Raw genomic sequence first — 12,486 nt, 5'->3', positions numbered from 1 at the left:
TTAATGCACGCGTTAATGTCACGCAACGCGGGCAGTGGAGCCACCCTTCATTGATTAAAAAGGGAACATTCCCTGGCGGTGACGGAGACGCGACGCTGACGCGCCCGGTGGAGCCCCGGCGTAAGACTGCATGCTTCCACACTAATAGACGACCTTGCTGCCTTCAGAGCGACACGGCATCCCTAAGACTGCATGCTTCGACACTAATAGGGGGATAATGTTGGGGTGAAATTCTAACCACAATCCCTCTGGTGTTGCATCCATACGGTATACCATCTGCCTGAATTGAAATGAATGCTGAATATATTCTGTATTTCTAGTGTATAATATATGCATTTCTCTTATCCCCAAAGCAATATGTGCATTAGTGTCAGCATTACCCAAAGCATCAAGGGGGGGGAAATGTTTCTGCAAGTATTATGTTTACATTTTTCTTTTGGCGTCTGGGTGTATCTTAAAGCGCCTTCGGCACAGTTTTCTCTTTGAATCAAAGTATTCTGTGCCGCGGCACCCCTGGACTTGCATCACGTTACGATAGGGTGCCACGGCACCCGCTTTGAGAACCACTGCTGCACTGCATAAGGTTTTGAACATGCCTTGAAAAACAGGGCATTGAGAGAGAGCCTTGAGACCCAAGGAGAAACAAATGGTACCTGCTTCAGCGTTTTCTTCAGGGTGTCACTGAATCTCATTTTTAGAAAGGTTATATGAAATGTCAAAAGTTTGATTTAACACAAGAGAGATTTACATGCTGGATGGATGGATGGATGAATGGGTCTGCATTGAATGCATTTTTCTTCACCTGCATAACATGCTAATTTAAAAAAAATAACATGGACATGATGCAAAGGTTAAATATCATGTATAGCTTCTCTCTCTCTCTCTCTCTCTCTCTCTCTCTCTGTCTTGTTCCTTCTCACACTTTCTACTTGTATCTCTACTTTCTCTCGTTTGTTCAACACATCATCACTCACAATCAACATGTTTACATAGCTTTATCAGTGTGGATGCTTACATCATTAGTTATCGTTATACTATAGTTATCCTTGTGGACAAGGCCCTTTCCAATCACTTTGAAGGAGCTGCACAAAGCCTCCCATACAAGAGTTTTGACAAGATTTTGGAAAGATTTTTAAAATACTACATTCTGAAACCCTCTCACACTACAAGATAGTAAAACAATACTTTTCAAATACTTCAAAGATTTCAGTCTTTATAGGTAAGTCAAGACGCCTCCTTAGCCAGCTTGAGATTGCACATGAACTCTGCAGCCGCACTAAGACGCTTCAACACAGATAAAACTAGATAAAGTGCCCCTCGGGGCACAGGTCTCCACCAGGCCAGGTCAGGTTGTGGCCTCCTGGTGGCGTTATAATAGGCCAATGTGAAAATGGTGCCATTTCTTCTTACGCCTTGGATGGCAATTGGATGATTTGAGGCATTTTGTTCCAAAAATGTGTATTCCTCAGCCTAGTAGGAAGGTCTGTGAAAGATTTCATGTAAATTGCACACTGCGTTCATGATTTGAGGCTTTTTGTTACAAAACGGGCCATTCCAAACTTTGAAAGCCAATGTAGTCAATTACGATGGAATATGAAATATTCACATGAAAAAAAACACATGACTAGAGATAGTGTGTAACGATTTGCGGGATTTTTGGACAGAATCTGGAGGAGTAATATCAACGGATGCAAGCACACACACACACACACACACACACACACACACACACACACACACACACACACACACACACACACACACACACACACACACACACACACACACACACACACACACACACACACTCAACTACCACCTCGTCTTGACTATGTCACGACTTGGACCGTGAAATCGTTTGAAAAGTAAGCAGGTGTAAGCCCTGCTTTACCCTAACCTTAGGGATGGGGATGGCTATAGAATATTCAAAAGTTGTGACCTTTCACTTACACAGGAATATTTTACAAGTGTACTGCCTGTCCAACCTACAGTAAATACCGCGTATTACCGCCCACAAACACACAAGAGACGTTTGTTTTGTGTTTCTAAAAAGCTAGTCAGAATGACAGGTGGGTGGCGTGGGGGACCGTTGGGGGGTCGGTGAGGCTTGTCTGTTCAGAGAGGGGGAAAGGTTCTCAGAGAAAAGCCTCTCCAGGGATGACACTTTCACTACAAATGGCTTCAGACAGCCAAAACAGCTTGTTCCCTGTCTCTGTTAAACCATTTGATTTGCTCCCTGTTTGTCGCCTCTGCTGTTGTAAAAGGTGCGTGCGTGCGTGCGTGCGTGCGTGCGTTGGGCGAGGGACTGGGGGGAGTAGGAATTGATTCTCTATCTCTCTCTCTCTGTCTGTCTTATTCTTTCTTATTTAATCACACATACTGCTTACATCTCTGCCTTCTCTACTCCCATTTTGTGTCCATTCTCTCTCTCTTAATGGTGCATTTATATAGCCCTTTTATCCAAAGCGCTTTACATAGATTGTGCATTGCATTCACCCATTCACACACACATTCACACAACGATGGCGGAGGATACCATGCAAGGTGTCAACCTGCACATCGGGAGCAATTAGGGGTTCAGCGTCTTGCTCAAGGACACTTTGACACCGGTTTGGTTTGGCTGCGTTTGAACTGGGAACCTCACGTTTCCCATCCTGCCAGCCGCTCCACTGGCCACTCTGCCCCTGCGCCACTGCCGTCCTTATAGTGTCATTTCTCTCTGCCTCCTTTTTCCTTTCTCCCTTTCTCTGTGTTTTTGTCCTGTTTATTCTCTCTCTCTCTCTCTCTCTCTCTCTCTCTCTCTCTCTCTCTCTGCACCCCCCACTCTCTTATCTCCTTCTCCCCCTGTCCTCCTTTCTCTCTCTTCCCCATCCCTCCCTCTCTCTTATCTCTCTCCTCCACCCTCTTTATCCTCGTTTTACCTCCACTTTCTATAAACTCGATTGATGGCTTAATCCAACACAGAACAAGGTGAGAATTACAAATTTCTAACACACGCACACACACACACACACACACACACACACACACACACACACACACACACACACACACACACACACACACACTGAAATGCACACACACATACACTGAAATGCACACACCAGCGCATGTCACAGACAGCATGGTGGGAGAGGTATTTTTGTAGCGTGAAGGAGAGTGGTGAAGCTTTCTCCGACAGTCCATCTACCCAAAACATATATACCATTTAATGCATTTATACACCGTCTAGAGTATACAGCCGGATACAACAGCACAATCTGAATAGCAAAAGCCCTACACAGACTACGTGAGCTTTTAAACATATGATAAGGCGTGGGCATGTGTCTGGATGCAAGGCCTTACTTAACACATAACCACCTAACCGTATATATTTGCCCTGGGTGTGAGGCGGGATAAAAGCACAGAGAGGGCAATAACATAACAGTTATCGGCCCTAAGGCTGATACGGCTAGGTGACCGATCAGCACAAGTGAAAGTGCCTCTGTGTGCTGCTGAATGACCTCCCCGCGGAATTTAACTCAACATGTGAACAAACCCGACCTCCAAACTGCTGCATGCGGAATTCACGGCTGAGAATGGAGAACTTGAATGAGGCTATGGGGTTCGTGGTAAACACCAGAGCATCAAACAGCATCTGTGAACGGAATGAAATGGATCCTTTGACACAGGTCTCAAAAGCTTAGTTCAGACCAAAGATTTGCAAGTTAAGACGAAGCCGTTTAATGCTTATTAATAATGTATGCTCCATCGCATGACATCATGTCACGTGCCAAAATAGCCTGAGAATCTAAAAGCTCACAACACAAAACAGTGTGGATGCGATGCATTGTGAGTGTGCTCTAGACAGTCTACATGTATGTAGCCTACATAGATGCATTGTGAGTGTGCTCTAGACAGTCTACATGTATGTAGCCTACATAGATGCATTGTGAGTGTGCTCTAGACAGTCTACATGTATGTAGCCTACATAGATGCATTGTGAGTGTGCTCTAGACAGTCTATATCTATGTAGCCTACATAGATGCATTGTGAGTGTTCTCTAGACAGTCTACATGTACAGTATGTAGTCTACATAGCAAGAGTGTTATATCCCTACTGTCAGGAAAAGAAACACCCAACTCCAATGTTCATTTTTCAGGAAATGAAAAATATCAAATTTTCAGGAAATGAAGAAAACCATATATTTTTGGATGGAATACTGCCTCATAAAAGTTGGTATTGTGATTTTAAATATTGTCAATTACTATACTTGCATGAGAGGGGGAGAGGTGGTAGAGTTAGCTGCTTTAGCAGACAGTTTGAGGGTCCAATCAAGTTAAGAGGTTTTGTCTGAAGTTCTTTTTAATACTTTTCATTGGTTCAATAGCATTATATATATATATATATATATATATATATATATATATATATATATATATATATATATATATATACCTGGAGTTAGGTGGTTTCATCACGACAGCGAGACTATGCATTTTACACATCAGCACACACTGATAGGACATGCATATGCATGCAGGCCCACAGCTCACAGCGCACACACACACACACACACGCACGCACGCACGCACACGCACACACACCGTAGAGAGAATATTGTAGGTAGTGATTATTCTGCCTGGAGCGACGACATCATCAAGCCTTATTAGAGCAGGATCAATAAATCATAATACTGTGCGTGTGCCGCGCGCACGCGCGCGCGTGTGTGCGTGCGTGCGTGCGTGCGTGCATGTGCGTGTGTGTACACACAGGTACATCATAGCAGTGTTCTTTTGCATCAACGATGCTTGATTATGCTTTTGAAAAAAACATCAGTGAGGAATTCTGGTCTTCTGCAACTGAATCATTTATAAGGGAAGAAACATCAGGCGAACCCAGTTTCTGGTGCTTTTGGGAGTTTGTACTGCAGCACCGGAGAAGTGATTGCAAATTGCCATCTTGTGTATGTATCTATGTATATGTGAGCAAGTGTTGATTTAGCTCAAAGCCATGTAACTGCCTGCCGTGTACAAGCAAATGCTGCTGAGGTCGAAATAATTTCTACCTCGCTCCTCAGCTCTTATTTAGTTTCCCAGCATTTACCTCTCTTGTAGACGACAAATCACGACAATATATATATTTTTCTTTAGTACAGCTGTCTAGGTGCCGTGACTCTCACCCTTGCTAATGCTTAAAACACAAGCGTCAGCTCAAATAGTGAGCGTTGCCGTTAAAGGAATTTTGTCTAGCAACTGCTGTGTGAATAGTATGGCTGCAGCATTAAGTGTCTTTAGCATCAATCTACAGTACAGGTCACTGCTTCCAATAATGAGACTTTGTGATTATATAATCCTAAAATCCCTCCTGCATGAAACCACTTCATTTGGAATATTTAGACCAATATGGAATACTTAGATGAAGGATTGTGCTGCATGTTGTCATTTATTTACCACCACTACTAACATTATATCATTAATGACCGGAGTCTCTCAGGGGCCAATCAATCAATCAATCAAACAAACAATAACATAGCCAAATGTTCACTCCAGAACAGGGATGCTGTCCATGGGGTTGAGAATAAAAACAAAAACAGAGAGAAGTAACTATTAGGAGCACAATTAGTACAGCGACTGGGGAGACGTTAAGGTTTAAGTATCTTGCTCATGACAGTGTGCGAACAGGGCCGGGGCTGGCAGAGGACTTCTCATTACCAGATGGCTTGTCTACCCTACTCAGCTATGGAAGCCCTATGATTATTTTATGATTTACCAGACACTTTGACCAGTAAAAGTTGTTCTTGGCAGTGGTGTGTGTGTGTGTGTGTGTGTGTGTGTGTGTGTGTGTGTGTGTGTGTGTGTGTGTGTGTGTGTGTGTGTGTGTGTGCGTGCGTGCGTGCGTGCGTGCGTGCGTGCGTGCGTGCGTGTTTGTGTGCGATGTTGGTGCTCAGTATGAATATTACACTCAAATATTTGTGTGTAGAGCAGCACAAATATGGGATTTAGAATTGACGTTTGAGTAAAAAAAAATGAATTTTGCTTAGAGTTTTACAGACAACAACATCACTGTTGATGCATTAGCTTCAGGTTTTCACCATTGTGTGCACTGTTCCAGTTTTTGTGAGTGTTAACAATTGTATTGTTCCTCGGTGGGAGCTGATAAGTCATTTCCCTCTCCTCTTGTTCATGTGAAAACCTCCTGATAGAGCGAGGAGAAGGAAAGAGGCACAATAACTGTATTTCACATGACGGAAAAATGAATTATTCCTGTGCTGTGGATGGGAGTGTGGGTGCCCCTGTGTGTGTGTGTGTGTGTGTGTGTGTGTGTGTGTGTGTGTGTGTGTGTGTGTGTGTGTGTGTGTGTGCGTGCGTGCGTGCGTGCGTGCGTGCGTGCGTGCGTGCGTGTGTGTGTGTGTGTGTGTGTGTGCATGCGTGCACGGCGCGCACAAGTGTGAGTGTAGTGGCTCTGTAGAGTGATTGGGCGTTGTGATTCACAAGGCGAGAACAGTGATTGGAGCATCGATCTTGTTTCCTCGAGAGATGAGGGGAGAGAGAGAGAGAGAGAGAGAGAGAGAGAGAGAGAGATGGAAAAGGGAGATGATAAGAGAGAGAGAGAGAGAGAGAGAGAGAGAGAGAGAGAGAGAGAGAGAGAGAGAGAGGATAAAGAGAGAGAGAGAGAGAGAATGAGAAAGACAGAAACACACAGAGAGAAATGAATTAAGCCCACAAGAGACCGAGCAGAGAAGGAGTTAATGAGAGAGAGAAAGTTGTTCTGCAAACAAACGTGGTTTATGAAAAAACAACTGTGATGTTGGGAACTGAAGAAGAAGTCATGATGGAGAGGAGAGGAGAAAACACACATGCACATAACAGCTACCATCCTATAGCTCTGCACTGCATATAGCTCTGCACTGCCGGCAATATACATGTTCATTTGACACTCCCAATTTTGCGTGTGGATATACAATGTGTGGATTGTATACACTGTACACATGTGCATCATGTGTGTGAGGGACCTTGTTTGCACATGCAGATGAGGTTATGTTTTCACATTCATTTCCATACATATCTATTTTGGTGTTTGGCATGTCGTGTCGTGTCGTGTGTGTGTGTGTGTGTGTGTGTGTGTGTGTGCGTGCGTGCGTGCGTGCGTGCGTGCGTGCGTGCGTGCGTGCGTGCGTGCGTGCGTGCGTGCATGAGACATGTGTGTTTGTGCATGGAAATGTTTTCCATTGTACATGAAGTGGTGGTTCTACGTAAACAGGAACGCAGACTAATCCTTGATGGAATGGAAATTCATCATTAGCATGTCAATAGACAGTTTTACAATAGTCTAGTACCACACTAACACATCCTGTATGCTGGACACACTTTTCTTGGACAACTACAGTTCATATGGGCCTAGTTGAAGAGGAGGACTCCTAAAAACAACCATGTTGTAACATAACCTTCGAATGGTAAAATGGTCTGCATTTCTAAAGCGCCTTTGTACAAAGTGCTGTACGGTGTGTGCTACATTCGCACAACAACGGCGGAGGCAGACAATGCAAGAGAAAGGCACCATCCTGCTTGTTCAATTCAGTGTCTTGCTCAAGGACACTTCAATACTAAGCCAGGAGGAACATGGATTGTACGGGTACGGCTGCTCTATATTGTACCTCCTGAGCCATGGCAGAGCCCACACATTGAAACAGACATAGATAGAATTGGAGAATTTACATTCTCTCTATCCGTGGTGAGTTAGAGGTGATGCAGGAGCAGAATACATTTCTTTTCATAAATCACCATTTACAAGCAGGCAACAGTGCAAGGAGCAGGGCAAGCTATAGGGCCATAGTGGTCACATGTTATTATAGCTATGATTCCACCAGAGAGGCATTCCACCACACTGTGGCTTCCACGTGTGGTTATGCTTAGGGTTAGGGACAGGTTAGTAATCGGACCGAGTTGGAATGGCAGTACGTCAGAATAGCGGGCTTCGGAATGCCGGTGTGTAACCGATTCCACCACAGGAGAATCAGACAACATGTGTTGTTTACTTTGTGTAAACTGCACTACAATGTATGAGCGCAGAACAGAACCTATAATCTTGCATTCAAACAATAACAGAGTAATGATGCTATTATGAACAAAATGTGCAGGTAGTGTAGAATTTTATTTTTATAGTATATAGCTCTGACTTGTGGATGTGATAATGCTAAGTAGGGCTGCACCAATAGCATACTGTGGTATTGGTACCACAGTATGCTAGGATACTAGAACGCTCGCCTCAAAACACAGTCTCCTCGGGTGTCCAGCCGGTGTAACTGCTCTGTCTGGTATTCCTAAACGTTACGTAACCTCACTAAACTACGTATTACTTAACCTCTACAAAACGGTGCGAAAACCTCACCCTAAACTTAAGTTATTTCTAACCTTATTCTCAGTAAAACAAATACAAGAACCGTCCCACTGAGCGGTCGGCATGAGGTCGGCTGAAAAAGAGAGCCGGGCGAGCGTGTTTTAAGATTACCTCTCAGACACAGGCCCTCATTATTCATACTCACAGTAAATGTGTATACCCAAATCTTTTCATTTATAGTAAATGTGTCATAGATATAATTATGGTCAGGAGTCTATGAAATGAAAAGACATATTTTTGGAAGAATAGTGTGACATAAATCTTACTCACAGTTGTGATTTGTGCTAATCAATCATATTAGAAAGAGGAACATAACAAATATCAGAAAGCACAAGGATCCTCCAGTAGGCCTACATGGTCTGTCCATACCTACCCACAGATTAACACCACTTTAACAGGTGTGTGCCCGATTCATTTGGACAGCCTGCAGCGAGCTTAACACTTATAGCGCCATTGGCCGAGATCTACGTCAATTAAAGCTCATTATTTTAAAAAAAGCGCCGACGATGTGATGCTTCTGCATCATGTTAAAGCAGCACCCGCGGCAAACATGGAACGATACAGCATCATCACACAACCCAGCGTAAGTTCACAACATCCGGTCTATATTTCTGGCTCTTCAAAATAAGAGCTGAATTATATCATAATTTGTCAATAAATCCTAGTGCTGTAAGTGTTAAGCATATTGGCATTTATATGTTATTAGTGCATGTTTTAAAACTGCACACGTTTGCTGCCACCATCATGCTGTCAATAGAGTATCGTTAGCCTCGAGTCGTAGCATAATTACCTAAGTCATGTTTTGGGCAAATTGTAATTTCTGCCTAAATCTACTCTCCTAACACTGTTCATTGTGCCTTATTATTGCCTATGTCTTCAGCCTATCAGAATGCTTGTTGTTCCAAAAACGACTTAGACTTGGATGTGCAGAGTTGAGATGTCTGACAACCAGCCGACCACAGGGGTTAGCTGGGAGGGAGATGTCACTAGTGTCATAAGTAGTTCCAGAAAGATCTCAATTCGAGGGCCTCTCTGTTGGTCACGCGGGCATGAGAGTTGCTGACATGTGGCCACCTTGTCTCACATCACTAGAGGGTCCTGGGAACAGTGGGCAGTGCCTGCATGCAAGACAGACTGCAAAAACAGCCACCCAGACAGATTTGTGCACTCAAAATATGGATTTAGACAAGGTGAGCTATACCGCACCTCTATCCCCAAGCAAGGAGTAAGGTATGCACATTGCATAGTAGGTCAACATGGATGTTACTAGACAAACACTTGAATAATATCATGATAACTATTCAGTCTTCACACCTGTCCTGTAGTGTGCAGTATGCCACTTCACCACTTTTCAACTTATCTTCATATATAATTGGTCCTCACAAATGTTCATGATAAAATACCACAATTTTTTTCAACTCTAGTCTGTGTCTCATAGGAGGGCTGTGGGCAGTTCAGAAACCTGTCCACATCATCAGTTAGGCAGATTTTTTTTAAACAATATTTAAAAAATTAAATATTTATATTTTTATTATCATGAGAACGATGGATTCCATTATCGCATTGCAACTTTCCAGGAATACAAAGCCTGCAGTTTCTATTAGCTTAGAGCGTAGAGTCCCACTTTTCATCAATTAAAAACAATTCCAACATCTTTCAAAAGTATTTCATGAATACAATTTTAATGAGAAAGCACACTCAGATCTGCGCACAATCAAAGTATTTATTTTGCAAGCTTTTCGGTCTACTGACCTTCTTCAGGCCAGGTCAGTAGACCGAAAGCTTGCAAAATAAATACTTTGATTGTGTGCAGATCTGAGTGTGCGGAGCATCCCCTTTATTTTTCTCATTATCCCTTTGTGACTCCAGTACCTCACTTACGTTTTTTCAGCATATGAGCGGTGGTTTCTTTTTACATTTTTGTCTGATAAATACAATTTAAAAAAGAATCTAATAATTTCCATAAATGGGAATAAAATAAAATAAATAAGAAGTAATGAAAATAGCTGATCCAAAAGCTAACAGCGAAATATTGTGAGCTTGTAGATCTGCTATTTGCATTAGTTTAAGTTTGGGTGCTGGGCAAACGTCTCATTTCTCTTTTGGGTCTTGAGCTAAAAAGTTTGGGAACCACTGCTCTAACAGTAACAAGCCACAGCTGATTGAGCTTAACTGTTCACTTAAGAGGCAAACAGCCAACCGAGCAAGTCCACACATGACAGTCCAACAGCACATGTGAAAATGAATCTCTTGGACCAGTTGAACTTGCTACTAGTACCAGGACTACAAAATACCCTTTTATAAAATTGGATTCCCTATGTTGTTCAAATGTGCGAGTCCTGCCTTGTATAAAAGCTGTTGTTTAACACTCCATGTATGTAAAACAGATAAACAGTTAAATAAAGATGAACACAAGTGAGTTTTCGATTACTTTTGCCACCATCATGATGCATTAATTGCAAAGCCAAACTCCACACAGGTACACAGTTTTGGCACTCCTATTTTATCAGTCCAGAACTCCAGACTCAGAGTCCATTGAGGATTTGTGATGATGTTCGTGCGCGCGTGTGCGTGCGCATGGGAATTGTAATAATATGTCAATGTTAAATTAGTCATAGTGCCATATTAATATACATTTGTATCTGACTTTGCCCCAGAAAAAGAAAAGTAGCCTATTCAATTGAACAGCATGCCAAATGAAGCAGCTTTGAACAGCAGACAGAGGAGGAAAGGAGCTTCACCTGGTTGTGTGCGGCGGTCTCTCCTCTCGCTCCTCCACCGGCGGCGACCAGCAGCAGCTCCGGCAGTTTCCTCCGGCTCAGCACCAGCAGGTAAACCAGCGCTCCCAGCCATACCAGCACCACCGCGGCCACCGCCAGCTTCCGACACAGCCGCTTCATTTCGCCACGAGAAACAGCCGCCGGCGCATTGCCCGACAGATGAATGTCACCGAGAAACACATCTGTGTGTTGTTGTTGTTGTGAGGAAGGGAAAAGTATGTCAGCGGGTCCAGCAGGCAACTGACGGTAACTACGAACTGTATCCCTCTGCTTAATATGAGAGAGAGAGAGAGAGAGAGAGAGAGAGAGAGAGAGAGAGAGAGAAAGAGCTCTTGTTCTCCGTCCCCTTTCTCTCCTTCTCCTACTTGTGTGCGCACGGCGTGTGTGTGTGTGTGTGTGTGTGTGTGTGTGCGTGCGTGCGTGCGTGTGTGTGCGCGCGTGCGTGCGTGCGCGCGCGTGTGTGCGTGTGTGTTAGGAAAGAGCGCAGCAGCAGCAGCAGCCTATACTCAGTCAGCCACCGAGATCTAAATCAGTTCAGTGGTGGTTGAGAAAAGAGCGGGGCAGAAGCTACCTACCTGTTTGTATGTTGTGGGTGTACAAACGGGAATGGACGCAGCGCCACCTGGCGACGCATTCACAATTAAGTCCCACGGCACTGCATGCCTCATTTTATTTTATTGCTTATTTTTCTGAAATTATACAGTGTAAATTGTGAATGTATTATTTATTTTTGGTAACAAAGTGTAGCCTATTATTTGTATGGTAAGTGCCATAGTACGGTAGTTCTCTGCGTTATGTGGTCTCTTGGCATAATCACCGTAACATTACAATCACCTGTTCGGTTTGGGCATATATCAGAAAAAACAGAGGGTAGAGGAGAAAGGAGCTCTTTTCATATTAAAAAGAAGTAAAAATAATTAAAAAAGAATGTAACAACTGATTATGTGCACATGGTATGTCACCAGTTGTTTTGTTTAAGTTATTTGTCATTGTATTGTGTCTTGTGTGTATTGTGTTTATGCAATGACAATGTGGACAATTCATTGATATTATGGACATAAGGATGACAGCAAATGGCTGTCAACAGGAGCATGTATATAGTTTGCATACCAGGTACACACTCAGCTGCATGGTCTTAGAAAGTCAGTGAGGTCAGATATAGTGCTGCATGGCATTGTGTCTTTGGGGCTGTTGGATAATGCTGGCATGGCCATTTTCATGCTTAACAGTTAACACTCAGGTGTGTGGTGAGAAAATGGGTCTGTATTGTGATCATGTGCACATATTTGTGTATGTTAACCTCCTTCTTGTTGACCTACTGCATGAT

The 12,486-nt window shown here is 43.3% G+C and overlaps 1 protein-coding gene across 1 annotated transcript in view; it reads right to left on the bottom strand.

The window, feature by feature from the left end:
• galnt14 (UDP-N-acetyl-alpha-D-galactosamine:polypeptide N-acetylgalactosaminyltransferase 14 (GalNAc-T14)) overlaps positions 1 to 11,448 on the bottom strand; it is a 146,787-nt gene extending 135,339 nt beyond the window's left edge. The window contains exon 1 of the mRNA XM_079526229.1: positions 11,121 to 11,448. Coding sequence (XP_079382355.1) covers positions 11,121 to 11,279 — 159 coding nt within the window. The 5' untranslated portion in view covers positions 11,280 to 11,448. The remainder of the gene's footprint in view (positions 1 to 11,120) is intronic.
• Between the last annotated feature and the right edge of the window lie 1,038 nt (positions 11,449 to 12,486).

The sequence above is a fragment of the Electrona antarctica genome (assembly GCF_951216825.1).
Source record: "Electrona antarctica genome assembly, chromosome: 17".
Lineage (NCBI taxonomy): Eukaryota > Metazoa > Chordata > Actinopteri > Myctophiformes > Myctophidae > Electrona > Electrona antarctica.
Note: the sequence above shows the minus strand (reverse complement) of the source record. Positions and strands in the feature narration are given on the sequence as shown.